The sequence below is a fragment of the Gasterosteus aculeatus genome, chromosome X, assembly GCF_964276395.1.
Source record: "Gasterosteus aculeatus chromosome X, fGasAcu3.hap1.1, whole genome shotgun sequence".
Taxonomy (NCBI): domain Eukaryota; kingdom Metazoa; phylum Chordata; class Actinopteri; order Perciformes; family Gasterosteidae; genus Gasterosteus; species Gasterosteus aculeatus.
In genome coordinates, this window is record NC_135698.1 from 9,356,605 (window position 1) to 9,383,366 (window position 26,762).

Here is a 26,762-nt window from a genome sequence, read left to right on the forward strand (position 1 = left end):
TGTCCAGCAATGAGCCCAAATTAGCTGCAATTTCCTCCTGACTAGTTAGCGTAGATTGGGCCTCAGTGAGCTTCTGTCCGGGGCTACGTAGCGCTGGACGTCGTGGGGATGATTGAAGACAGACGCAGATTAACCGGGGACAGAGTGTGCATGTGAAATGGAACCACGGCAGAAGATATTAGCCAGAGGTTGTTTTCTGTTGGTTCTGTTATCCGGGTTGAAACATAAACCCCTTCTCTTTGGTGTCGTAACGAGCTGGGAAAGATCCCATTCGTGTCATTTTAAGAGCTCAGGCGGACCTGTTGAGCCATGCAGAAGGCCCGCAGTGACCCCGCTCTAAGACACTCTTGCACAGTGGTAGTTTCAACATAGAGTTGATTGATGTTCAGAACGATTATTCTGTCTCCTAATAATAATGAATGAGTCTGTCTCAGTGTTTTCCCTAGTTGTTGTTTTTTCTCCTTTTTCACACCGTTTGCTCGTTCTCCCCTAGTTGTGTCGCTGCCCGTGTTTTGTTCTCCCTTCAAATCTTCTCTTTTGAGCCCCACAGTGATGTAGAATAGGGGGAGATTGCATTCAGTGAGGACAGCGCAGCCCAGGGCCGAACAGGGATTGGGTTTATGTCAGAGTCAAGGTTCTTATGGGAGGTATAAATCTATATGGAAGGATGGAGCTCATGGGTCCCTTCTTTCGTTTGACCCCAAGATCAACACCAAAAGCCCCATTGAAGGAGACGACCCAGGTCGATCGATCACAACCCTTCCTTCTCCAGACTGCGTGGCATCGACGAGGTCACTTAATCCATCGGTAAATGTCAGAACGTGCAACGTTTATGGGCTAAACTGACACTGCTGATGGGCGTATTTAGGGGTCAGCTGCAGCCATTGAGGCAATTTGATTAAAATGCACCAAGGAGCATTACAAGGACATGTGAAGCCCCGGCATACCATGGCAGTGGTCACTCAGTCACCGGTGCCTTGTTGTGCGAAAATCATATATAACAACAAGTTGATTATTATATCTAAACGTTGCATGACTTGGCAGGGAAAGATGACTTAGTGTATCAGCAGGTTGGCAGAGACAATAGCTCCTGTGTGTCGTCTGAACTACTGAGCCACTGACACTGCCCACATTGTGTGTGTGTGTGTGTGTGGGGGGGGGGAGAGGTTTGAGTCTGTCACATATTTGCCTATAAGAAGTTATTGTTTTGACTACTTCCAGAAAGTATAACATTACATGCTGGGCTTTTGATTTAGTGCTTTATGGTTCTCTCTTTTCCATCCAATTCCCCCCCTCGCAACTCCAGCTCTGCTGAGCTTACCAGAGAGGGAAGTGTACGGTCACGTCAATTCGGAGCATGAAGGGAGTGAACTGTGTGATGTCTAGACTGCTGTCACTCCGCCGAGCCGAGTCAATAAACAGTATCAGTGATGAGTTTCAGCTTGTCCGTTTCCACCTCACACACAAACAGGGACACACGATGTTAACAGAAACAAACTGGTCTTTCTCTCTCACTATTCCCTCTCCACCCTCCCTGCAGAGAAAGACTGCTCCGACATGTGAGCTCTGCAAACGTAGGTGTTTTACTCCCAAGGTCTTTATTACTTTTTCACAGTAACTCTGTAGAAAATGCAGCAGCTTAACAAACCTTGTAAAATATTGAATTCATGCAACAAATGATGTATTTGACATTGGAGAAAAAAAAGCCTAAACAATTGAAGATGTGGAAGGATTTTCCGGAAGGTTCACAACAAACTTTCCGGTTTCACTGTTGATATAAATTGTTTTGTATTTTTTTGTCAAAATCATATTGGTTATAAAATATAGAGCTTTAACTTTAAGAATTAACATGCATGTGTATAAACTGCGCCTGCATTTTTCTTGGAGTGGATGTTATTGTGTGCTTTCATGATGAGGGTCGATACTGATCAACAAATCAATTCAGAGTGAGAAACGGCTTACAGTTTATAAAAGATAACATCCAAAGTGTCCCTTTAGAATACTTAAACCTCACAGATGAAATGTTGAGTGCTGTGGGGTCAGTGTGCTGCAGCTGAACCTGCAAAAAAGAGGATCACGTTTCATTTTTTTAAACAAACACAGTCTAGCTTGGAGGCATTTTGTAAAAAAGTGCTGCTCACAAATACAATATTTGGTGAATGCATCTTTGCTATAGTCTACACTGTGATCCACATGGTGAAAAACATATCTTACCTTATACACCAACACGCCTTTTCATTTCTGCTGGCTAGTTCATCTTTGACTTCATTTCTTGGAGTATACAACCGAGCCGAGGAGCTTCCACTCCCCCTGTGCTCGTCGGGTAATCTCTGGCCGACTGCGTATGAGTCAGAGAGAGATTGTGTGTGTTTTTGTCGTTCCCCGTGGAGGTAAGAAGCAGGTAGCCTGAAGGTTGAAATATTGATGGATGATGATAAATTCATGTGGCTGGTGAAAGACTGAAGCAGGCCTAAACAGACGCTGGGTTTTTTCAATCATAGTTTTAAGATTCTTGTTTTCCAGGTTCAAAAAATTGGAATTGTCCTGCAGAGGAGCGAGGGATTTCAGCTTGTATTCGTCTCAGTGACGTTTCAGAATGCTGTGTGGTTATCCTTCAAATCGTTAAGAGCTTACGGAAGGCGTGCTGATAAGAAGTGGCAAATTACACAGTCTTAGTTTTGCTGGAATTGAGCCCTGTGGTTGCCTCGATGAATATGTGGTCGCGTTGCTGTTGAAAACCCAGCTCTGTTCCCAGTAATTTATTCATAACTCTAAGGTTTTTGCTGTATTTATCATCCATTTTTCATTAAAAAAGAGCAAATCACCAACAGCATGTTGTTTATTCAATCATTAATAGTGCACGGCATTACACTAGTCTATTTAAGACATAGTCTCATCAGTTTGCTTGCATAGTTTTACCTCACTTTGTTTGATGCAGCAGTGATTATTTCACCCTGTCCAAACCAGTTGTCTAAATAATATCATCAGGTGCTCAGTAGTGGTCAGACTTATTATGCTTTTCTTGTATATTGACCCTGAGGTACAGGTTAGGATGCCAATGGCTCCCACAGGGATGAAAGGCCTTTTCCTTTTTTTCTTTCTAGCAGAACGTTCCGCCTCAGACAGCTGGCTTACATTGCTGCAAGTTTGTGTGTGTGTGTTTAACATTATTGCCAATAATAACCATAATGACAAAGCATCACAGAATTTAAAACTGCGGCGCCGGTTCTGATATATCATGCATATTTTGGGGCAGTGGATTAATATCACATTCAACATTATTCAAATTCTCTCATGGTTAATTCTACTCCGGGGAATTGAAGACAGATGAAATACGAATGCCTTGCCCAGTTCTAAAACCTAACAGGAATGTTAAGTTTTAAACCTGTAATATACTCCGACTATTAAGTTAGACGCTCTCGATAGTTGTAATTCATGCACTTTCTCTTGTCTTTCACACATGCTGCCCATTACAATCACTCAATGCTGTGAAGTTGGTTGGATGAACTCTGCAGGCCGGTATTGAAAAGGGTTGTCGGGCAGCAAATGTGTTTAATTTGCTTTCCTTTGGCCCTGTGGTTCATTTTGCCAAGCCAAGTCCTCTCATTTAGGGGATTATGTTCCAAAGGCTTCTGGGGTGTAGGTGGAGGTCAGAGAGGATGAAAGACAGATGAATGGAGAAAGTGATGGAAAGAGTTTTCACTGCGGGCTTTAGGTTGTAGCAAGAGAGACATGGCGGCAGATGAGGGGGGTAACGTATGAAGTGGCGTGGGGGGAGGGGACGCCAAGACAGAGGCCGACGAGGGAAGCTGCTTGTCTGCGGGAAGATCTGAAGGTCGGGGGTGTACTTGTGTGTGTGGGGGGGGTGGTGAGGTGGGGAGAGTGTTGTCTAAGCAGAGCCGAGTGAACTCTGACGGTGGGGGGATTTGGGGGGGGGGTGGGGCTCCAGCTTTCTACGGGTATCGACAGATCCGGTGCCACTTCTGCTTCACTGGCCTGATCTGCCCCACTTCCAAACACACAGTGCACCTCTCAGCGGGTTAAAGGAGCCCTTCCTCTCTAGCTGCACTTGCACGTATGAGTTGATGAACTTTGAGATGGGCCGAGTACGCTCAGTGAATCAGATAGTTTAGACCTCGGGGCTGAATTAGTGCTTCACAAAAGGGGCCATTCTCCATGAAGCACAAAACTCCCTTTGGGGCTCTGTAAAGACCCCCGCATAGTCAAGGACGCGTCCCTCTTTTTTTATTGGACCAACATTATTCGTTTGATTTTGCCAACCATAGGCGACGCCGAGAGATAAGGGACAAAGGAAGTGTTTTCAAACATTTACAAGACTGTAAAAGTTGAAGAAAATATTAGAATCTGCAGAGCAACACACAGAAGACTTCTCTCCTGGTCAATAAGAGACAGCAAAGAATTTTTTGAACATGTATTTAAAAAAAAGGAAGAGGATAAAACATTAACACCCTCCAAACATACAGCAAACTCTCAGTGGGCATTTAATTAAGTATTTAATGTGGGAAATGGTATAATCAATAAGCATAATGCTCTATTTAGTAAAAGTCTCTGTCACAGTGTTTATCATACAAAGCAGAAATAGAGGATTCTAACCAAAACAAGAACAATTCAATCCCAATAAAACAGACAAGGCATCAATCAAAACAACCCACGTATCCTAACAAAGAGGAAGTTGTGAGAAAATGTTGGAAGAGTGCGTGAAACGTAAGAGGTACGAGCAGAATTGTGGGACTTCGGTGGGGTTCAGTGGAGAAGAGGGGCACACTTGAGTTCTCTGAATACCTCCCTTATGTCAGGAATGAGGATATTCTCACTCTTTGAGGAGGGGGCCTGATGGATGTACTGCCAATTTAAAGCTCCCACATATCCATTATTTATAAGGATCAAAGCATTATTAATCAAGAATTACAAGTGGAAAGACCTCACTAGTGAGAAATATGTTTTTTAAGCAGCTGTTACGGGCTCAAACCGCTCGGAAAGAGTACGGCCAGTAGCCGGAGTGGAGTTACATCCTCAAGGACCCATTCACTCCTTAATTCACCTCCAACAACTGCTCCGCTTGGCTTCAGTTATGTGCTGACTGTTTCACATGATCCTTGGAATAATTAACTCTGCCAATCCCACGTTTTAAAGAAAAAGGACCTGTCTGTTTCAGCCACTAATCCGGCCTGTTTGGGAAGCAGAGGCTGTGCGGTGACACTTGTTCCTCCACTCCCCGGAACCTCACATTAGCATAACGGTGAGGCCCGTCCACTCACTGCAGGATTAGTTCAGCTCTCCTCCCACTGTCTGATGGCTCTTTATCCAGACGGATACAGCCAGATAGAGGTCCTAACCACGCCATTGACGGCGAAGGTCATTATCATTCACCACCAGAAGGAATCGGCTTACCGAGAGAGAGTGAGGGTGATGGAAAAGAGAAAAGACAGGGAACTCCCCTTCAGTCCATGATGGAGTGGCCAATAAATGCCCAATTAATCTGCCTTAATCTGACTCGATTCTTAATCTGTTTTGCTAATGTTTTTTGGAAACTGTGATTATTTTAAATGTGGATATTTCTGTTGTTCACACACATGCTTTACCCTCCTAATGTTTCAGTAAAGAGATGCATTGTGGCAGTATTAATAGAAATTTGGGAATTATGTAAAAGGATGGGGATGACGTTCTTTGCTCCGTTATACACAACAGACTTTTTGACTTGAAACATTAAGTTAAGGTTGAAAGTTACTTAATTCAATCAAAACTTTTTTGTATGTCAATGAAATTGACTTAAACATTGTCCACATATACCACGAGATATTATACTGTACAGTAAAGGCAACGTCCCCACGTACCCATCAGACTCAATAGATGATGTTTTAGATTGTATAGAGATATTTCATTATTTACATTAATTAGCGTGGCGTTGTTGCAGCCTCTTTCCCACTGTCTGTCTTATTTAACCGACCGATCTGACGGATATCATGTGTCATTTGAATCACGGATATTCATTATTTTTACAGTACCTGACTTTTAACAAAACAGCCCACTAATTCCAACACATTGAATAAATAAGTGTAATACATTTGAACACAAATTAAGACATGAATTAAGTTAAATGTATTTCCTGATAAAGTTAGTCTTCTGAGATATACATGATTATGAATTAATGAAGAAAATAAGAGATAAAGTATCAGTGTGATAAAGAAACAACACTGGGGATTCAGCAACAGTTAATCCTGCATACCTTCATTATGTGGAAAAGCTGCAGATAATAAAAATGAGGGCTAAAGACATTTTGGACACAGATAATGATGAATGTGGTTAAGAACATAATGGATTCATTTAGAACAGATTCAGTCCACGTGGGGACCATGACTCATGTGCTTCCCCTGTGTGTGTCCCGGCTTTGTTAATTGTTGGTGAAAGTTGGAAAATAGCGTCTGTTCATACTGAGAACGAAATCCAAAAATCGTTTCTTTACATCCTCAGAACGTTCTTCTCTCTAACCTCCTGATATGGCCGCACGGTGCCTCATTACGTTTGCTTTCCCTTTTTCTTTTTTTTTCCCCTCATGTTTTTCTCACCCTCACTCCCACCTACACTGCACTTTCTTCTTTTCTCTCTCCCTCTCTCTCCCTCCCTCTCCCTCCCTCTCTCTCTATGACTATGCTGTCTGCCTCAGCTGTTGGCAGTTGCACTGAGTGCCTTGTGCTGTGGGGACAGGGCCGTCCAGAGCAGGGCTGAGTAGAGAGAGGGAGGGAGGGAGAGAGAGAGAGGGAGGCAGGAGACAAAATCAGTGTGAACGGGGGAGAAAGAGAGTGAGCGCAGATTGTCTTTACAAAGCAAACTGGATTAACAGCTGAAACAGACTGGACCTGTTTCTTTTTTTTTTTGTTCTGTTGCAAAAGGTAGAGACTCTATAACAACGTTGATGGCTGTTTTAAAAAAACAAGCTGCATGCTCGTTCGGTGCCAGGTCATAAAATGATGGCATAATTACCCAATTCCGCTCGCTCTTCCTTGCATTTAGTGGGGTGAAGATCTCCTCTTCGTGCTCGGTTTGGTTCAGTTCACCTCGGACCTTCTGATGTCGGAGGTGACATTGAGGCGTAACCACAGATTCTCCTCCGCAGGTTCTGTCTCCACTGGAGTTGGACTCTAACTTTGGGGTTTCGACCACGGGAACAGGAGAGGGGTTTCTGATTTTGGAGAGGGACGGGTTCTACTGAGAACCAGTCTGGACCGACCCGCCAGCACTTATTCCTAATCTGTGGACATCAGATCTGAGATCTGCGCGCACTGGAGGTGTGTATCGAAAGGACTTGTTTGCCCCAGGACCATGGACTCCCTCTTGGGCAGCATTCTGCTGCTGTGTGGGTCGATTCTGCTCAGGACAGAGGGCATCAGAGCTCAACAGACCAAAAACAACGTCCCTCGGCTAAAACTGGCTTATAAAGGTGAGATACTCTCCTTTGTATTCCGTCTAAAATTTCAGTTTATAAGATTTGTTATGAATTAATGATGTCCTATTGATTTAAAAAAGAAAAAATGTGTGATGTGATTTAAATTGCATGTGTGGTGCCAATGAAGTGACTAGAAAAGCTCATGGAAGTTATCCTGAGACACAAAGACACTTTCTGTCTATTTATCTGTAAAGACTACCAGCAAAGCAAACTGGGATGAAAAAAGTGGAGCATTCTGGTTTATCAGATGTATGCTTCTTGTGCCATGGATTAATGCTGAACTGTTTATTTAGTTAAGTTTTAATTCAGGTAGTATTAAACAGGACATCTGTTTTATATGGTGCTGGATCACATTCCCATTTAATTGTGTTTATTTATTTATACTAGTATTAATGATCTATTCATTTTTTTTTGCCAAAACAAAAAATAAACTGAAATATATTTGGCAACCTCTTGTGAGTGTAGTAAAAATAATTAAGGTCCAAACAGCTAGGAATATTAAATAGGTATTAATGGAAATAGTATACTACATGGACCACATGGTGGTATTTAGGAAACGATAGGATTTGTCAGATATATCTTAAATTACATTTATCCTCAAATTAAAATTACATATTTTCTCAGTAATTTATTCATAACTTTCACTTTCACGTCACTCTGCTCCTGTTTTTATCAAATATCTGTTATCAGTCTTGCAATACAAAGCGGTGCTCGACCTGGACTCCCTGGCATCCGAGCATCACGTATCCCTCTCTCCCTTTTCTTTTACTGGATGTCAGTTTTCCGCTTCTTTCTTTTCCTGCATGGTAATTACACTCAGGATGAATGGTGTACGTCTGTTTCAGCAGATGGCTTTCCCAAAGAGAAATGTATCTCGCTCAGCACCGGGAGATCCATAATTACGCACACGAGCATGCGCACACACACACACACACACACACACACACACACACACACACACACACACACACACACACGTGCACAGCCATCTGTACTTAGCTAATGATACCTATGAGCAAATCAGTCATTTAAAACAACACGCTGTCACTTTGGCGAAGCACGCCCGTGCAGTGATGTGTCTATTAGAAGTTAGGCCTTCAGGTAGCAGCCTGGCCAGCTTAGTTATTTCCATATTCATTATTTCTTTACACCTCATTCGTATTTTGTCTGGAGGGCAAAATATTTGGCACCTTATCTTGCTGTGGAGTTCCGTCCAAAGGATAGCGAGCAGGTATAAGCGACATGCCCGGAACGCGTTTTAAACATTATTCAGATAACACTGTAGAATTTATCAGACATTTTCCATAGCAGGTCCTATTAGGCAAGTGGCGTGGGATCATTGCAGTATGAATCATTCATACCGTGGTATACATTATGTATTACCCCTGTGACAGGTGAAGCAGACTCAGATTTACTCATGGAGGTGAGGGAATCAGATGATCCACGGTGGTGAATTACAGAGCAGTACCTGCTTAGACAGCCTGAGAAGTTGTTCTGTCCTGAGCCGGGAACATCTGATCAATGACACATGGGACTCCGAGGTGAAGGAACTCTGACCCCTACAGGTCACTTGGAATACTGGGAAAAGAACTGTGTGTGTGTGTGTGTGTGTGTGTGTGTGTGTGTGTGTGTGTGTGTGTGTGTGTGTGTGTGTGTGTGTGTGTGTGTGTGTGTGTGTGTGTGTGTGTCCAAATGAATGCATGTGGGGTCAGGCTTTCAAATCTACTGATGATTTAACAGGAAACTGCCCGTCTGGAAGGTGTGAAGCAAGGCAGCAGCCTACTCGCCAACAGTGAAGACACTCTGAAGCATACATACCAACGTCAGCCATCACAAACACACACACACACACACACACACACACATTTGCTTCTTGCTGAGCCACAGGGAATTGCAACAGATCTTAGAAAGTGAGGGTTGAAGGGCAGAAGGCCGTTGGGGTCGGGGGAAAGATCACAGTGGTTCCCCATTGCTACCTAAACAGAGCTGAGGTCCAACTGTATCAACAGCTTAGGGACGTGCTGATGATGATGATGATGATGATGATGAGATAGTGGGAGGCTTTGGATTTCTACAAAGCGCACCAGCAACCATCATCCAGTCATTTCACGTAGATCCTTTGTCATGAAATGGATTCACAAATGGATCCTCGAGGAGTAAACAGAGATCCAGGGCTTTGCGAGTTTATTGGGCAACAAGGAGTAGAAGTAGTTGTTGTCCAGGGAAGGGAAGAGGGGGTACTTCAGTTTTATGAGATGCAAGTGTGTGTACTGCCAAAAGCACTCCTTCTCCTTCACTTCGACCTGTCCACCCCTTTCCTGATCAGAGCCAAGTGTTTGCGCACACACACACACACACACACACACACACACACACACACACACACACACACACACACACACACACACACACACTCGCACACACACAAACAGGCAAACCCCTTTACAAACATCCAAAAAATGAATACTCTTGATTACCAAGTAGGAAAAGAGCCAAGACAATGATGACTATAGCAAATACCTCCTTCTTTCACTACACAATTCCTCATTGTAGTAGTCATTCAACTGTTTTTGTTTTTGTGTTATTCTGGTTTTCATTGTGTTGCAAATGGACTTTTAATCAGAGAAGAGAGTAGTGTCTTAAGCCCTTTAATCCATAAACACGTCAAGAATCTTTGCGGTGGAGTTGGGTTTCTCGGGTGTGTTCAGTACAAACTCTGAATGGCCCGTGAAGGGATTCTCTACACTTTGCGTTGGATGTTTGGGGACTTTCTCGGGCTCTGAATACTTTTTTCCCCTCCAACTCTGAACTGGATTCAGTAGGCAGTGTTTAGTTTTTCTTTAACTTGTTTCTCCGGGCTGCTGTTCCAGCTGCAACGTAATATGCGCCTGCTTTCATAGTGTTCGAGGCTATTGTCTGACAAACAGGAGTAGTGTGTTGTGGATCGCTTTATTCAATATCCCAATATAAATAATACAACTTTACAATAGCATTGTCAAATTACAACATGGCAAATGTACAAAAAAGAGCATTTAAAGTGATTAAAGTGAAATGAAGGTGAACTTGTTGCCATTGTGATCTCACAAGACAGAAATGTGGTTAGCAAAATTTAACTAGTTTTGACCACAAATAGCCTAGAATTACACATAATGACTACATGTATACATCTGTACATCTATACAGGCAATATTGATATAATGCCGAGCCATAGATGAATAGAAGGAGCTGCTGTAGCTCAGAAGTCAGCGTGACTTGATTTAATAACATTTATATTATATAACTTATGGTTCGATCACTTTCTCCTATCATCTGCACGGCGTAGATTCATTGAGCAGAGTAACTGAGCCAAAAGTTGATCCTAAAATAATTCACAGCAGCACACTGCTCCCTGGGGTTTAGACTGGAGTAGATGTAGAGGTTAGATTTCATCAATGTATTTTATGATTTACGATTCTAATAAAGTTCATCTTAGATACAGTATGTAACCCAAAATGTTGAATGCGAAACATCTTCCAAATCACTCACCATAAACCCCAAACCAGACAAGTGTGCCGAGCGCAAAAGGTTTAAAGGGTGTTTGTAGGCCTTTCTGACGCTGAACAAATGAGGTGATTACTGATGGAGCTCAGTGGCGTTTCCCCCGGAGCGTGGATGAATCAGTGACTGGATACACTTTAAGTGACACAGTGATACGTTATGTTTTGTCGGTGTGCAGTCACACACTCGGCAATATGGAGTCAGTGAGACAGCTGCACCGGGGCCAAATGTCAGTGGTCCCATACACAGTGCGGCCACACGTGGGTAATTGTTCAAATGTGTTTCTGCTTTTTCCAAGGAAGCACTTAGATAACACTCCACGTGCCCTCCAGTTGACGCAGAGAAAGGGAGAGAAAGATGGAGGGAATGTAGGGTAAAAGAGTTTATTTTTATCGGTCTCACATGGGACTGTTGATTCTTTGCGTCCATCCCATCTGCCCCCTTATTCCTCTCACTTTCCCTTTTGTAGCTCCCTATTCCTCTCTCCCTGTCCCAACTGAAAAATTTGGAGTAACTGAATATAGTAGAGGCGAAAGAGAAGGGGGGGTTGGTGAAATGTTTTTTAAGAAAACAAATTGAGTGAGGGACAGAACGCAAACGAGAAAAGGAAGGGACCAAACCAGAGGATCTTTACAGCTCGAGCTTAACAGTTACGGGCTAAAAGAGACAATTCGTAAAACATGACAGGGCAGCAGCTGACACCTGTTACAGGTCACACGTTTGCGTATCCACCTGCTTTTCGTGTCTCTGTCTCTCTGGCCGTCTGTTTTTTATTTCTTTAAAGCCAATCACATTGTTTCTGGCACAACATTAGAAACAAATTATTGTAAAATAGAAAAACTGTGAGTTCAAGGGAGTTTAGATGTTGCAGCAAAACGTTTCCAAGTCGAAGGATACATGGGAAAAAAAAAGGAATGCTGCATTATCCATGCACATGTTGTCAACCCATTGTATGTTTAACCGGAGGGCAAACAAGTTCAAACATGCGTAGGCCACTGCCCCAGGCGTGTCTTGGAAACATCCTGTTTCTTTCCAATAACACACATCAGAGCATGCTCCATAAACACATAGATTCACACACAATACCCATCCAGTATCTGTCTCTGGATGAATAGCTTTTAATAACTTAGCAGTAGTCTCTGTTGAATGGTCTGTTGCCATGGACACTACTCCCATGGACACTTTTCACAAACCAGAGGAGTGTGTGTGTGTGTGTGTGTCTGTGGTGTGTGGATGTGGTGATGCCACATCCACCGTGCCTCCATTCTCTCATACAGGGATGTGGTTTTTAGGAGAAGTGATCACGTCTGTGCAGTTTCCCTACGGCTCCTTGACACCTTGTCGTTTATATAACAAGCCTATCATTGCATGGGGAATCACTTATTTCCTCGAGATAAGAAAATTACACAGCATTGGCATTTTTATGTGTGTTTGTGTGTACAATTACCCTGTGGGATCAGATCAGATTCCAAATTGGATGTGACCAAGTAGGAATTTGCTACAATGTACAAAACCATACGTTTCCTTCTGGTTCTATGGAGCACGAGTAAAACTACTACCCACAAACGCGACAATGTTGTAGGTGAAAGAGGGTCAGAGGAAGCAGCAAGTGTTTCTGTCCTGTCAGTGATTGATCACCAAGGTCACTACGCGGGCAAACATTTAGGACAACACTTTCACTGCAACGTTTTATGAGATTTTTTCTTCTTTCTTTCCATTTTTAAACTATGCTATGTTATGTGGAATCCATATATACTTGTGTAAGTATATTCATCGACTAGATATGTTCTTTATGACTTGTAAAGATGTTCCCTACTTTTTATTTTGTTTCCTACAGCTCTGTGTCCTGAATTTTTACAAATTTTCTTTTTCAAATCCATTTTTTTTTACTCCATTTATGTCATCGCACTTTTTATTTTACATATCCTCTTAACAATAATTGTGACCATCATACTGGCATCATCAATAGTAACACTAGAAATGCTACTCTACAAAGTTCATTCATTCAAAACAACTACTACAACTAAAGATTTTCAGCAATAATAATAATATTTATTGTATTATAATTCCTATTTATTCATATTAAAATAAGTATTACTATAAAACAAAAATGTGTACTCCATTCATTGTTGCAGGGTAAATAATGAACAGATAATGGAAGGAAGTCACCCTCTTTCTTGTCTTCTTTAGATGCTACAACTTATATAACTCTTTTCATTGTACATGCATATGAAATTCTCGGATGCTCCTTCTCTTCTCACTCTCTCGGGTTCTGACACACATCAGAAAAGGGACATTCTCCGTGGTAAAACATTCATGAATGTATTTGCTATTTACTCCCGAGGAAGAGCGCGAGAGAGAGAGAGAAAGAGGATTGTCCTGCGCTCCATAACTCTCCGCTCGTTTGTGTGTGCGGTCAATGGGAAGGCGTCATAGTGTGAGAGTGTATTTGTGTGTTTGCATGAATACACGCATTACACAAGTAAATATACACACATTACACAAAAGGTGTTTTAATGCCCAAGTCACAGTGCCACATTTAAAGGTCGTTCCGGTTATAAGATTTGTCGTGACAAGTTCGGCTTTCTTCCATGAGAGCGAATGTTCCATCGTTGCCAGACCTGGCAGACCGCTGCATTACGCTGCAAACCGTGAGCTGCAGCCCATGGTAACATTTCCGGAGAGCTCATGTGGTTTAGTGTAACCCTGCAGTTTGGACTATGACACTTTAGCAGATTTATATCACATCATATGTTCCTCCCAGTTTTCCACTAACAAATTCTGCTTGGCCGTTGTGGTGAAGGTTACTTTCCCATGCAGACGGTTTGATAATTGGCTACGAGAGCTGGCATTACCTTCCCTGTCCAGTTCGGCTTGCCAGTATTTATCACTATCTGTCAGTCGGCTTGTTGGGCCAAGCTTTACAGTTTATATCCCCACTATGATTTATAAAGGAATGGAAGCTACAAAAAAACAAAAGCTTTGGGGGGAGATTTTCATGACATAAAGACATTCACTATTTAAAGTAATGGCCAAAACAACCTAATGTAACATGTATTTTGTGCATGTGGAACATTACAACAGACAAGGCAGACTAGGGAATGAAGAGGTGAACCTCTGGTTACAGAAATGTAGTGTGGTTGGAAATGTTAAAAGCTTTCTAAAACCCAGGCCGTGTCTTTCAGACACCAGTGGAATTCTTTAGTATTGACCTGGTGTTTTTTTCTTCTTCTTTTATGGTACCCACAGTTACATTTTTCTTTCAATGTTACTATCATATTATGCTGAACATCACTTTTCCTTCCACTTTTCTCTGCAGACATGCTGGAGTCAAACAACCTGGTAACGTTTGAAGGCCTTGCCAACAGCTCAGCTTACCACACCTTCCTGTTGGACGAGGAGAAAGGACGACTCGTTGTGGGAGCCAAGGACCACATCTTCTCCTTTAACCTCCTCAACATCAGCAGAGACTTCGCGCAGGTACAACCGTTGTTCGATTGTCTGTCTGGCCGTTTATCCCAATTAATAATTCATCGCGACATTAAGTTTGTATTCATTTCCGACCGACTTAATATCTTCCTTCAGCGTACATCTGCATCCAGAGTGCCAGTCAAGGGCTCAGGTATCCTGGGACCTTCTTTTCTGTTTTTAAAGAAAAGAGCCTCATGCATATTTCAGAGCAGGGCTGTCGCACACGATCACACGCTGCGTCAGGCATGTTAGCTGCTCTCTGCATACCCGGATTAATAATGGAGTAAACTGAAACAAAGTGGATAACAAATCACATTGTGACCCGCATGTGCGCACACAGACAGTATCTGCATAGGCTCACTTTGTTAAAACCATTCGAGGTAGGGGGCGATTCTTTTGCTAACATGCACAGTGGCCGTGTTTGTGTTGCAGGTCCCTTGGCTGGCTTCCTCCACCAAAAGAGATGAATGCAAGTGGGCAGGAAAAGATCTCTCGGTAAGAGCTAAAACCATCCATCTCGCAAGTTGGTTGCAGCATTTTGCCCCTCCATTTCCCACCGCCGCTGAAGAATGGCAACTCTGCATGTCCGGGCATGAAGCTCACTTGAAGTTGTGCTTAGACGACATTTCATCTGTGCTCCACATGTATGACATTTTAATCTACAGCAATCTGTGATGTTTCATTATCTTTCAGCTTGTTTATTCTACTGTGGTGACATATTCAATCTGTCTGCCAAGATCACCATCGGTCTGTTTACAATCCCCGTGACTGAGACCACCGTTCTCCCTTAGTGACAATCCTCCATTTCAATCAGGAGAGACTCAATTGGAAGGAAGCATTCATTTATTAAACATTTGAGTGGTACAACGTCTTGGTAGCTCGGACCCCATCCTGCCGTAGGGATGTTGAGGTCGGATGAGGCATATTTCTCTCTGGAGTAAAGACTATGGTGGTGGCGGTTGTGGTAAAACTCTGTGTAAACACACGGGGAGGTTGTCTCTGCTACCGTCAACTTGTGTTATGAATTTCTATTTCAAAATAAAGCCTAAGGCAATATGCTGGAATCTGAAATCATGTCAATGCTGTTTGTGCCTAAGTTTGCTTCATGGACATTGGCCAACCTCTCCTCTTTGTGTTTTTTCTGTAAACATTGTGGCGTGGATGAATAAGGTGCCTTGAGGGGTGGTCTTTCTGTTATGGAGTCGAAGGGAAGTAAGAACTAAAGGGAGCTGGAGGAAGATGGAGAGTGAGTCTGCTGAGTACTGCAACCACTTCAGGAGATAAAGCTGAGAGGACAGAAAGAGATTGATGGGTGTCAAAGGTGTGACTCACAATAGAAAAAAATAAAGCTGCTATTGCGTAAATGCCAAATAATACAAATCCATTTTCCTACAAAAATAAACGAATATTTCTGGTTTCAGTTTCAGGTCTTGTGCTTGGATAAAGAAATCTAAAATGATACCTAATATTTATATTTAATTTCAAAGAGATCATACAGAAACTGCAGTAGCATGTTTATTGCTTGGAACAATGATGCCCATTACTGAGATGAACCCACGCATGCAGGCATTTCAATGCAGGCAAAGACAGCTGCTTAGATGACAACAAAAGTTTATGCAAACAGGGGCTGCTATGTGCCGATGACCGGAAGCCAGATGAACTTAGTCCTGCAAAATGTGTGTCACTATTGTGTTTTTCTTTCTTATAGAATATGAGATTACACATTCAGTTTTATTTTAGGTCAGGTCTGCTCAGGCAACGTGCTGCCAGAGCACAAGGAAATATGCCATATGCTAACGTAGCAAAGCATCCAACAAATACAGATGCTTGTTGTGATAACTATGCCTATATTCCTATAATAATCATGATGCAACGAGCTAAATACAATGCAGGATCAAAACCCCCACGTACGTATTCTGCACTGACAGAATGACAGTAAGCCAGCGTTGGCCTGCACTGCAGTGATTGGTAAACTGATTTTCTGTGTTTTCTTTCATTTTTAGCAACTCTCAGCATAGTTTGTAACAGCCAGTGTCCAGAGAATTACTGTAGATTACTGTAGAGGGCTTTGCTCTCCGTTATCATTGGAGTTTTTTCTATTGTTTATTCTATTGCATTGAATTTTGATCTTTAATTTGATCTCCGAGTAAGATCTGCTCATTTATCTCTTCATTTCACACCTTTCTTCATGACCCAAACGTCAGTTGCTATCACAACTAGCTTTTGGTTGACCGTGACACCAAAGTCTGTAACAAGTTTTGTTCCTAAAGTCTATTACCCATCCAGCTTAATCTGTTCCTTGTTTTTCAGAGGGAGTGCTCAAATTTCATTAAAGTGTTGCAGCCGTTCAACCAGACCCACCTCTATGTGTGCGGGACAGGAGCCTTCCACCCTGTCTGCTCCTACCTGGAGGTTGGCAAGAAACCAGAGGTACACACACACACACACACACACACACACACACACATTTCTTTAGAAATGTGGTTTAACACCACAATGACCGTAAGCATTAGTATATGAAAGCTATGCCAAGTAGCATGTCAAAGTAAAGTTTGAGTATTTCAAGTTGTGAAATACTATGTGTCGTCAGGCACGATGCGTTCCTGATAATCCTGATCATTTGCTTCCCCTCTAAAAGTGGTATATCAAGGTCAAATTAAACACCAAACTGTATGTACTTTGGAGTCACGTTTCTGTGACTCACTATGAAACATTGTTTGATGATGTTGGATTCTGTGATTATTTCTGTTGTTACAATGCCATACTATAAAATACCATAACGTTCTCCAAACCGTCACCTGTAACTGCTTCTAGAGAGAATTCCAGTCACACTGAACTCTTTTTTTCTCAATGTAATTTGCCTCCTTAACTCGTGAATATAATGTTGTGACGTGTATTTGTCAGTGTAGTGGAACTGATGTGACTTTCTGTCTCTCCTGGTCCAGGACAGTGTGTTCAAACTGGAGCCTCTTGTAGAGAATGGTCGAGGAAAGAGTCCTTATGATCCCAAGTTACTGACTGCCTCCATGCTGATTGGTGAGTTTACGACTGGATTCACTGCGCTGTTCCTTCCGTGTGTTTGTTCAAGGTCTTATAAAACAGGAGAGTCCTGAAAACACCCTCTGCCTCGCTCTTTCATTTCAGAAGATTGAGAAGGTTTAAAGTCAATGTAAATAACAGAACAGGGCATCCCTGTCATTCATTACCAGTTCATCAGCTCTGTGGTTTGTTTTTACGCACTGGGAACCCCCATTGGCAGGACTGCAAACTCTATTTCAATCTGAATATACCTCATTTAAGTGCAGGGCGTGCATGGCAAATTAGGCTTTATTTAGCGTTTTCTTTGTACTTAATCCACATTCTTTCCAAATAAAGCAGAATAACGTGAGCATGTCTTTCCTCTTTAACCCCAATTATTCCCAGTCACATTGTGTTATATCGCACCGTTTAACCTAGCAGATGGCCATTTTCCAGCCCGTCACCTTCCATCTCCTCTTCCCTTTCTCTCTCCCATCTCATCACTATTAGTATGTACACCCCCTGTCTTGCACCTCCGTCCCGTCCCTCCTTATGTGTCTCTCCATCCGCTCAACCTTCCCCTCACAGCCACCCTACTGTGATGATGTCAATTTCACACTCCTGATGTTCATCACATCCTCCACAGTCTGTGTTTTCTCAGGATTTGACGTGTGTCTGTCCCGCTAAGCACCTCAAATAATTCTTCAGACTTTCACACCTGGATCACTGGGTAGAAATAACCTAAAGCCATTTTCTTATTCTTTGGTATTGAACTCTTTACTCTTACTTTCAGATGGAGAACTGTATGCTGGGACATCAGCTGACTTCATGGGGCGCGATTTTGCAATATTTCGCACTCTCGGAAAGCACCACCCGATCAGGACGGAGCAACACGACTCCCGATGGCTAAACGGTGAGAAAGAAGAGAAAAATCACAGGTTTAAATAGCCAAGTCGCTTCAAATATGCAATACTTTTTAGTACCTTGATTTAATTAATCTGGTCAAATTTAGTATCCTAAAAATTGCAAATGAATTGCACATGATGCACCGGTTTAAAGTTATTGTTGTTGTACAACAAAACTTTGTTTGGTAGCCCTGTCTAGGTCAACAATGTACGATGTACAAGATACAACAAACAATGTACAAGATGCTAACATTATTTATTTATTTTATAATATTGACAGGGTTATTTATTACAGGTTTTAATATTTTCATTTTATTGGGCTGACACACAGCGGTTTTAGTGACTCTTTAGGATCCTGTTTTTTTCTGCACGGCTCAAACTATTGCAGGCTGTGTTTTAACGAGGACGAAGCACAAGAAGCACATTACTTCTCTCTCTGGCTGCAGGTGGAGTTCAATATAAAACCTTTTTTATTACCTGACATGCTCCAAACTCTCAAGCCCTGCCCAATCATTTGCCTTCCCTCATTGCTCTTTTATCATTGCTCACTAAATAGATACTTTCCTTGATTTTTGTTGCAGATCCCAGGTTTGTGGGCGTGCATCTAATTCCAGAGAGCGACAACCCAGAAGATGACAAAATCTACTTGCTCTTTAAGGAGAACGCTATAGACGGAGAGCACGCTGGGAAGGCCACACACGCCCGCATCGGACAGCTCTGCAAAGTATGAATGAACACAGTAACACGCAGAGAAATGGCCCTTCAAGCACGCGCTTACACTTAGCTGCTGTATCTGGAAAAACACTTGACGGGTGGCTTTCATCTGGGTGGGTTTCTGGGACTGTTATCTGTGATTATTTTTAACCTGGAGAAGAGTGGGGCTTTTGTTGTGTGTGTGTTACAATCAGCCCCCCCCCCAAGACAGAAACCTGAGAGAAATGTTAAATGTCACCAGAACCTGAGAGGCAAAGATGCTGTCAATGGCGGCACTGTTATCCAAATGCCAGGCGTTTGGCACTGATGGGTCTGCTACACCCTCCAGCTCCAGGGAATGGTTATGTAAAAATCACCAGCCTTTTATTAGCTTTCGCGTTCCAAATCGTACTCGTACTAATTACGCAGGAATCCACCAGGCTGACTGCAGATCAGCGAGTAATGTCCAGCCTCAACCATCTATTTAGCTGCATACTGTGCCTCTGTCATAATCTCTGATTACCCAGTGTCTCGGGAATGTGCTGTGCTCGACGAAAGACAAGCCATCTATTTTGCAAGATGTGGTATTAATTATTGCCAATGCATGTTTGGACACATTCTTATTTCAGGAATCAAAACCAACTGGGATAGGACTTTATGAGCCAGCATTCTTTGCCTCTGTGTTTGTGTGCAATGCTGTAGAAAACAATCATACAGTGAGGCGCATAGACCCCTCGTTAGGGTTTGTGCTGGAACTTAAATACTCTAGAGAAGTTCTAAAATTGAAATATTTATGGGTTGATTGACCGGCCTCCAAAATAATTAAGTTAAAGCACTTTCTACTCTGAAAAGGCTTTTCTATCGATACTCCGTCTTGTTCTGAGCAAGTGAGACCCTGGTTACTCTCTGCTGCAGCTTTGTGAGGAGAATGACGTTTACCACACTCCTGATCTTACAGTCTTACATGTGTATTACAACTTCAACTACACTTTCTTGTGTTATACCACATCCAATTTGAGTATATATATGTATATATATATATATATATATATATGCATGAAAGACTTTCAGCTGGATATATATATATATAATTATTAGTTTATGTTTGAAAATACTATGATATGCACTATACAAGGGAAAGAAATGTACTAAATAAAACAAGGATTTCTCAATTTTCTCAATATTTATGAGAGCTCTGAATAATCTAATTTCCCCACTGAGCTTGTTGATCTGATCTTGCCAACAGAATGACCTGGGAGGTCACAGGAGTCTTGTAAATAAGTGGACCACCTTTTTGAAGGCGCGACTTATTTGCTCCGTGCCTGGCAGCAATGGAATAGACACGCACTTTGATGAACTCCGTGAGTGATTGCTCCCGTACCGTAAAACGTGTTTCATAAATGATTTTGTTGGTGGTGAATGAGTCTGCTATATCAAATCTGTCCTTTCTGTTGCTCACAGAGGATGTTTTCCTCATGAGCACAAAGGATCCTAAGAGCCCGATCATCTATGCGGTATTCACCACTTCCAGGTACCGTCCCCAACAGGGAAACAATTTTTGCTGTAATTGTGTTTTCAACAAGAACCCGACCGTTCCTCTACCGTTCTTTCTGCCCCATCAGCAACATCTTCAAAGGCTCGGCTGTGTGCATGTACAGCATGGCGGACATCAGGAGAGTGTTCCTGGGTCCTTACGCTCATAGAGATGGACCCAACTATCAGTGGGTGCCTTTCCAGGGACGCGTTCCCTACCCACGGCCTGGCACAGTGAGTGTTTACCGGGGAGTCGTTGCCTTATGAACTGGGCTAACACTTACACCTTCTTCTTTTTTTTCTCAACAGTGCCCAAGCAAGACGTTTGGAGGGTTCGATACAACCAAGGACCTGCCCGATGACGTTGTAACCTTCGCTAGAAGCCACCCTGCCATGTTCAACCCTGTGTATCCCATTAACAATCGGCCAATCATAGTCAAAACAGATGTGGACTACCAGTTCACCCAGATAGTGGTGGACAAAGTGGAAGCAGAAGATGGGCAGTACGATGTCATGTTCATCGGCACAGGTATACATTCATGTACATTAGAGTAACTATTGTTTTATACAAGCACACATATTGTTGCAGTTTATTCTTTATTGTAATACATTGCATGGTTTGTGCTTCCTTGTTTGTGTTAGACATGGGGACGATACTGAAAGTAGTATGCATCCCCAGAGGCTCCTGGCATGACCTGGAGGAAGTCCTATTGGAAGAAATGACCGTCTTCAGAGTACGTTTCTTTCTTGTTGGCTAATGAATGACTGAATGACAGCAGGTGTCGTCTAATCCGTCGACTTCATTGTCATTTTCTGGTTATTGCAGGAGCCAACAGCCATTACAGCGATGGTACTTTCAACAAAACAGGTATTACGTGGTCGTTCTTATTGTAAATAATACCAACTCAATACATTAGCTGGAAAAGATAAGTCTCCTACACTGCATAGGGAAGAAACACATGGAGATCAGATACATAATGGAAAGGTGGTTTGTTGTGACAACCCATGTCTCATAGGCAGTTAGAGCTTTCTTCACAGGTGACACCTTGCTGCTGGCCTGAAACAGTGAACAAAGACATCCTTGTTCCCTTCAAGATGAAACACTTATCTGACAATAATTCAGCTTTTTGGCAGAAGTCTCGTCGAGACATTTCCCCAACTTGTATTTTCACGTCGCAAACAGACAAGCTGAGCCAAACATAGACGTATTACTCATTGAGACGTAACACCTCTTTGAAGCTCCTCTGGTGTAAATTTGGTGAATTTAAGTTCTCTCTTTTACCCCTCGCAGCAACAACTGTATCTGGGCTCGGAAATCGGTGTGTCCCAGATGCCTTTGCATCGGTGTGAGGTTTACGGGAAGGCCTGTGCCGAGTGTTGCCTGGCGAGGGACCCTTACTGTGCATGGGATGGCACCGAGTGCTCCAGATACTTTCCCATGGCTAAAAGGTATTGAATGCGTACCTCCACGTTTGTATCATGTCGCCACCCTGTCGTTGTGTATTACAAGCTGTCTGACACCTCGTACACACCCACGAATCAGACCTGCAAAACATTGCCACAAACCCATTATGACTTCCAAACAACAATTTTACGTAATCATTAGGTATCTGGCAAAGTATTAACACTGAATTTAATGAATAGTTTGGATAAATCACTAATTCTTAAACTGAACCTCTCAAAGTAGCACAGCTAGGACGGAATATACAAATGAAAAGAACAACATTTGTGTTTTCCACACGGTTACCGCGCCCTGTTTCAGATAGATAAACATGCAAAATGTGCAACACATGTTTGAGTCACGCTGGTCTAAGAACTACTTTTGTTTATCATATTGACTAAATTTAAAAGAGGTAATACCAGATTATGAGGAAGGCTTCCCACATAGCGATTGAGGACACAGAGCGGAGCGAGGGCACAGCAACAGTGCCGGCTTTGTGTATTTTCCCAAACCCCCTTAAGGTAGAGGGTCGTGTTTCTAGCAGGGAGTCAGAAACATGACCTGCCTCATGTGTTTACCGTACACGAGACCCAATGTCAGCCATGTCTGGAGGCCTTCTGGGTGAACCAGGGCTGAGGTCGACGGTGGAGGTTCGGTGGTAGTGTGGTTGTAGCAGGGAACTGACCTGCATGTCTTCATGTATGTGTGTGCTTGTGCTCTGTGTGCAGCCTCCCACGCACAGCTCCATAGGGCTTATTGATCTGAAGGCTAGCTGCACAGCGTCCCGTTCTTGCTGCTAGTTGGACTCCTGACTCGAACATTTAAGCATAAGACAGACAGCGCAAACTCTCCTCTCAAATTACCAACAACTACCGACGTCGTTTGTTTCAGCGTGTCCGTGGTTTTATTATGCTTAGGTTTATGTTTCACGCTTTACTTGAAACGCTTTTGTATCTGCAACTCAGACGAATGACAGGCTGAAATGATTGAGTACTTTGAATTCCTACACACCCTCTTATTAAAAGCTTGTCTACAACGCTATTGGCTGCCGGCTGTTTATTTATTAGTATTTTAGTACTTTTGGTGCCCATCCAAACCCACACCTGCACAAAAACTCTCTCACACACACACAAACAAGGGAGCCGGTGTGCCTACTGACTCATGGAGGTTTTGTTCTTTCTGCAGGCGGACAAGGAGGCAAGATATCAGGAATGGAGACCCGCTCACACAATGCTCAGATCTGCAACACCATGGTACTTAATCTAAAAGAAAATGTATTTAACAAATAATTCTTTAATCAATACAATAGGCAATATCTTTGTAACAAAGGTTTTGCTCTTTTTTTCTAAATCACATGCTTAGCTTTTGTTTAATGTATTTTATTTAACAGAAAAGTATAAAGTTCTGTCCTTTTCTCATTTGATCAAACCGGTAGAAAGTTGCCCAGTTGAGAGTGTGCGTTTTCTGTTTGTCTGGTGGTGTGAAGACTTCATTTGGTCCATGTGTAGCTTCTAATTAACATGCCTCCCCCGTGTCGGCGAGGCCTCCGCTCTCCTGCCCTCTAAGTGGTCTTAGTCCAAAAGCGGGACACTTTTTGGTGTCTAATACACTGTGATTATAGAATTCTTTCATTTTACTGGAAGGAACAGAAGGAAAACAAATGTTATCAAACACTGAGGCTTTGAGGAGGAGTGATGCAGACACACAAAAAGAGTGTTTACCGGTTGCTGCCTACTCGGTAAGCAGCAAAGCTGCTAAAGTAAAGATTGAAGGAACATTTTTTTTGAGTGAATGAGAAACAGATTACAATTGATAATCTGGTCTTGGATCATAACCTTCAGCCATTATACCAACTGCTAATGTCACATACTTCAGCGCAGGGACCTTGGTGACTAACATCCTGTGGTTTCCATCCAGATGAACTAAGTGGACAGACAACTCTCCTGGATAAGACAGTGTATGGTGTGGAGAACAGCAGCACCTTCCTTGAGTGCAGTCCCAAGTCTCAGAGAGCCCTGACGTATTGGCAGTACCAGCCCTCCACTGATGACCGCAAACAAGAGGTGCACACACCTAATGTCTAAATATACTCCAATACATTGATACACGATGGATGGGGCTTTATAATGAACATCATTTTAGATATTTCTATCAAATTTCATTAATATTTCATTTTATTTCATTTTGTGTAATCAAAACAGTTTTAGTGACTTGAAATTGTTTATCCTCTTAACTAATCTGTACCTCTCTGTGGCTGCAAATCCATTATTCTGTAGATCAAATCAGAAGGACGTTTCATCCACACAGACCAGGGCCTGCTGATCCGCACACTCATCAAGAAGGATTCCGGGATCTACCTGTGCCAGGCGGTGGAGCACGGCTTCATGCAGACGCTTCTCAAGGTCACTCTGGAGGTCATTGACACCGAGCGCCTGGAGGATCTGCTGCACCGGGATGAGGCTGCCGCAGCAATAGTTCCCGCCCAGGATCTCTCCCCACCTCAAGAAACCCCAAACCAAAAGCTTTGGTACAGAGACTTCCTCTCTTTAGTCAATCACCCAACTCTGAACAGCGTGGACGAGTTCTGCGAGCAGGTATGGAAAAGGGAGAGAAAGCACAGGAGGCAGAAAGCTCACCTGGTGCATCAAGTCCAAATACACCAACAGCAGCAGCAGCAGCCGAAGGCTGTGAACCCTCGCGCCCACACGCACGCTCAGGGGCTCGTGGCCAAATGGAAACACCTGCAGGAGAGGCAGAAGGGACGCAACCGCAGGACCCATGAACTGGAGAGGGTCCCCCGCAGTGTCTGACCCGCAACTCTTGACTCACTCGAACCACAACCTTTTTTTCTCTAATCCCGATTACACTATCCGCCTGTTTTACTTCATGCTGAGATACTGACATCTTCAAACACAGAATGGATAGAAGGTGAATTGGTAAATGGTGATAATGATCCCGATCAGCCGTCTGGGTGTCTGCGTCCAGCCGCGTTTACCTGCGGGACTGTGCAGAGGTCTGTACACAAGACGGGACGTCGTATCACGCCAGAGTATTCAAGCACATCATCTCCAGCTGGCCTCTGTGGCCCGAACACTGAAGAAGAAAAAAATACAAAACAGTGTGAAGCAGCAAAAGGACGGGATACTCGTACCGCCGAACAGACATGAATAATTCCACACTGTCAAATATCAATGGCATTGTTTCCTGGCATGCTAGTTAGGTGTCTATCAGTGTCACTAAGTACCTAAAACTACCTGATCATGATATGACATGATTAGGTGTGATTGCATAAGCAAATAGTCTCGAGGGTAAATGGAAAGCAGTGGAATTGGAAGCACAAAATGGAGCGGAGCTCATGGAAAGCACAACTTTGGAATGTTTGGTTACTTTTGGTGGTATAGAGACTGTTAAATGCGTGAACACAAGAAAGGAAAACGCCCAAGCACTGCAAGCGCTTCGGTCACCAATTGACAACAAATACAACTATGTAGCAAAGAAGTGTAAATAATGTATTTTGCGGCGTCTCATCCGACTAAAGGGAATGGCTTTCTTGTTGTTTCATGTTGTCTCACCAGATACACATTTATTTAAGAAAACGTCTGTAAACAGAGAGATTTTGTACTTGTCGTGTGTCTGCGCCCTTGATAAGCTTCTAAAACAAAGTCAGGTTTTATTATTTTGCATTATATCAGTGCATGGAATGAGTTATTTCATGTTCATTTCATTTGTATACACTTGGTTTCCGCTATATATGTATTTATTGATATACAGTTATGTACATTGTGAGAATATTTTCTTGATGCGCACGCTTCTTTTTGTCCAAGGTATGATAAATCTGATCTACAGGACCAATCTCTTAAAAATATCTGTATCATCAAAAATACTGACTGGAAGATATGTAAACCTATTCGTCAACATTACACGCATATCAATGCAAACACAAGCTCAGCACAACCCAGCATCCTTATTTGTCTTCCACATGTTTTGCCTCATAATCACAGTCTCCTCACAGGCATCGCAGTGAAACAACTTCATTTCACTGCATGTTCCATAAAAACTATTTTTTTCTGATTTTAACAATTCCTCATTAGACAAAGCACACACAAAAACACAAATATGTAATGTAGCTGTGAAGAGTATGTAAATAAAATACTATAGTGTGTGTTTGACACTGTGTACTAGTGCATGAATACAATTGTAGTGTTCCTATTTTGCTTTAGCAATGATATTCTAGTCTGGTGCTGTCACTGTTATTCTGTTTTTGCCTACTCAGTACACAATATTAAGTATTTCAAAGATGTACATATTATTTCTGTTAGGACTCTTAACTGTACAACTGATCATTCCTGAGGTAGGCGTTCATAAAAAAAATATAATGTCAGATGAGCATTAAAACATATCAGTATATCAGATGACCACGTCCAGTCGGGGTCTGCAAACTACGTCTGCAGCCGTGTGCGAGAGAGCGAGTTTAGGCCAACGAGACAAGTTCAAAGCCAGAGTTGTGGTACTTTCAGTAGGGCTGTGCATACGATAAGCTCGTCATTGTGAAGAGAAGACGTAGGGTGTGTCACTGCATCGGTCCTGGACACGCAGTGGAAGTGAGGGAATGAAGTGCTGCTGCTCCTGCTGCTTTTTGGCGAGACGACGATGATGGTTGTGATGTACTTTACTTATCTAATAAATGTCTCTTCATGAA

The 26,762-nt window shown here is 42.6% G+C and overlaps 1 protein-coding gene across 3 annotated transcripts; it reads left to right on the top strand.

Moving 5' to 3' along the window:
• The first annotated feature begins 6,664 nt into the window (after nt 1-6,664).
• LOC120808774 (semaphorin-3ab) lies at nt 6,665-26,762 on the top strand. Of its 3 annotated transcripts, XM_040161918.2 has the most exons (18): nt 6,686-6,911; nt 7,136-7,459; nt 14,322-14,482; nt 14,906-14,968; nt 16,784-16,903; nt 17,419-17,509; nt 18,285-18,404; nt 18,978-19,120; nt 20,336-20,450; nt 20,551-20,620; nt 20,712-20,856; nt 20,932-21,151; nt 21,265-21,356; nt 21,449-21,490; nt 21,914-22,071; nt 23,249-23,316; nt 23,981-24,126; nt 24,340-26,762. In XM_040161918.2, the coding sequence occupies exons 2-18, from the start codon at nt 7,342-7,344 to the stop codon at nt 24,871-24,873; spliced, it is 2,406 nt and encodes an 801-aa protein (XP_040017852.2). In that variant the 5' UTR covers nt 6,686-6,911; nt 7,136-7,341; the 3' UTR covers nt 24,874-26,762. The 3 variants fall into 3 exon arrangements, with proteins under 3 accessions (XP_040017854.2, XP_040017855.2, XP_040017852.2); XM_040161920.2 differs by having other exon boundaries at nt 6,665-7,459; XM_040161921.2 differs by having other exon boundaries at nt 6,675-7,459; nt 16,784-16,885.

What these genes read in the sequence shown, in the direction of transcription:
- LOC120808774 (XM_040161920.2), top strand. Translation starts at nt 7,342, where the DNA reads ATGGACTCCCTCTTGGGCAGCATTCTGCTGCTGTGTGGGTCGATTCTG. An exon ending in AAGAAATGACCGTCTTCAGA is followed by an intron (nt 21,357 to 21,448) that starts GTACGTTTCTTT and finishes TGGTTATTGCAG; the next exon opens with GAGCCAACAGCCATTACAGC. An exon ending in TGGTACTTTCAACAAAACAG is followed by an intron (nt 21,491 to 21,913) that starts GTATTACGTGGT and finishes TACCCCTCGCAG; the next exon opens with CAACAACTGTATCTGGGCTC.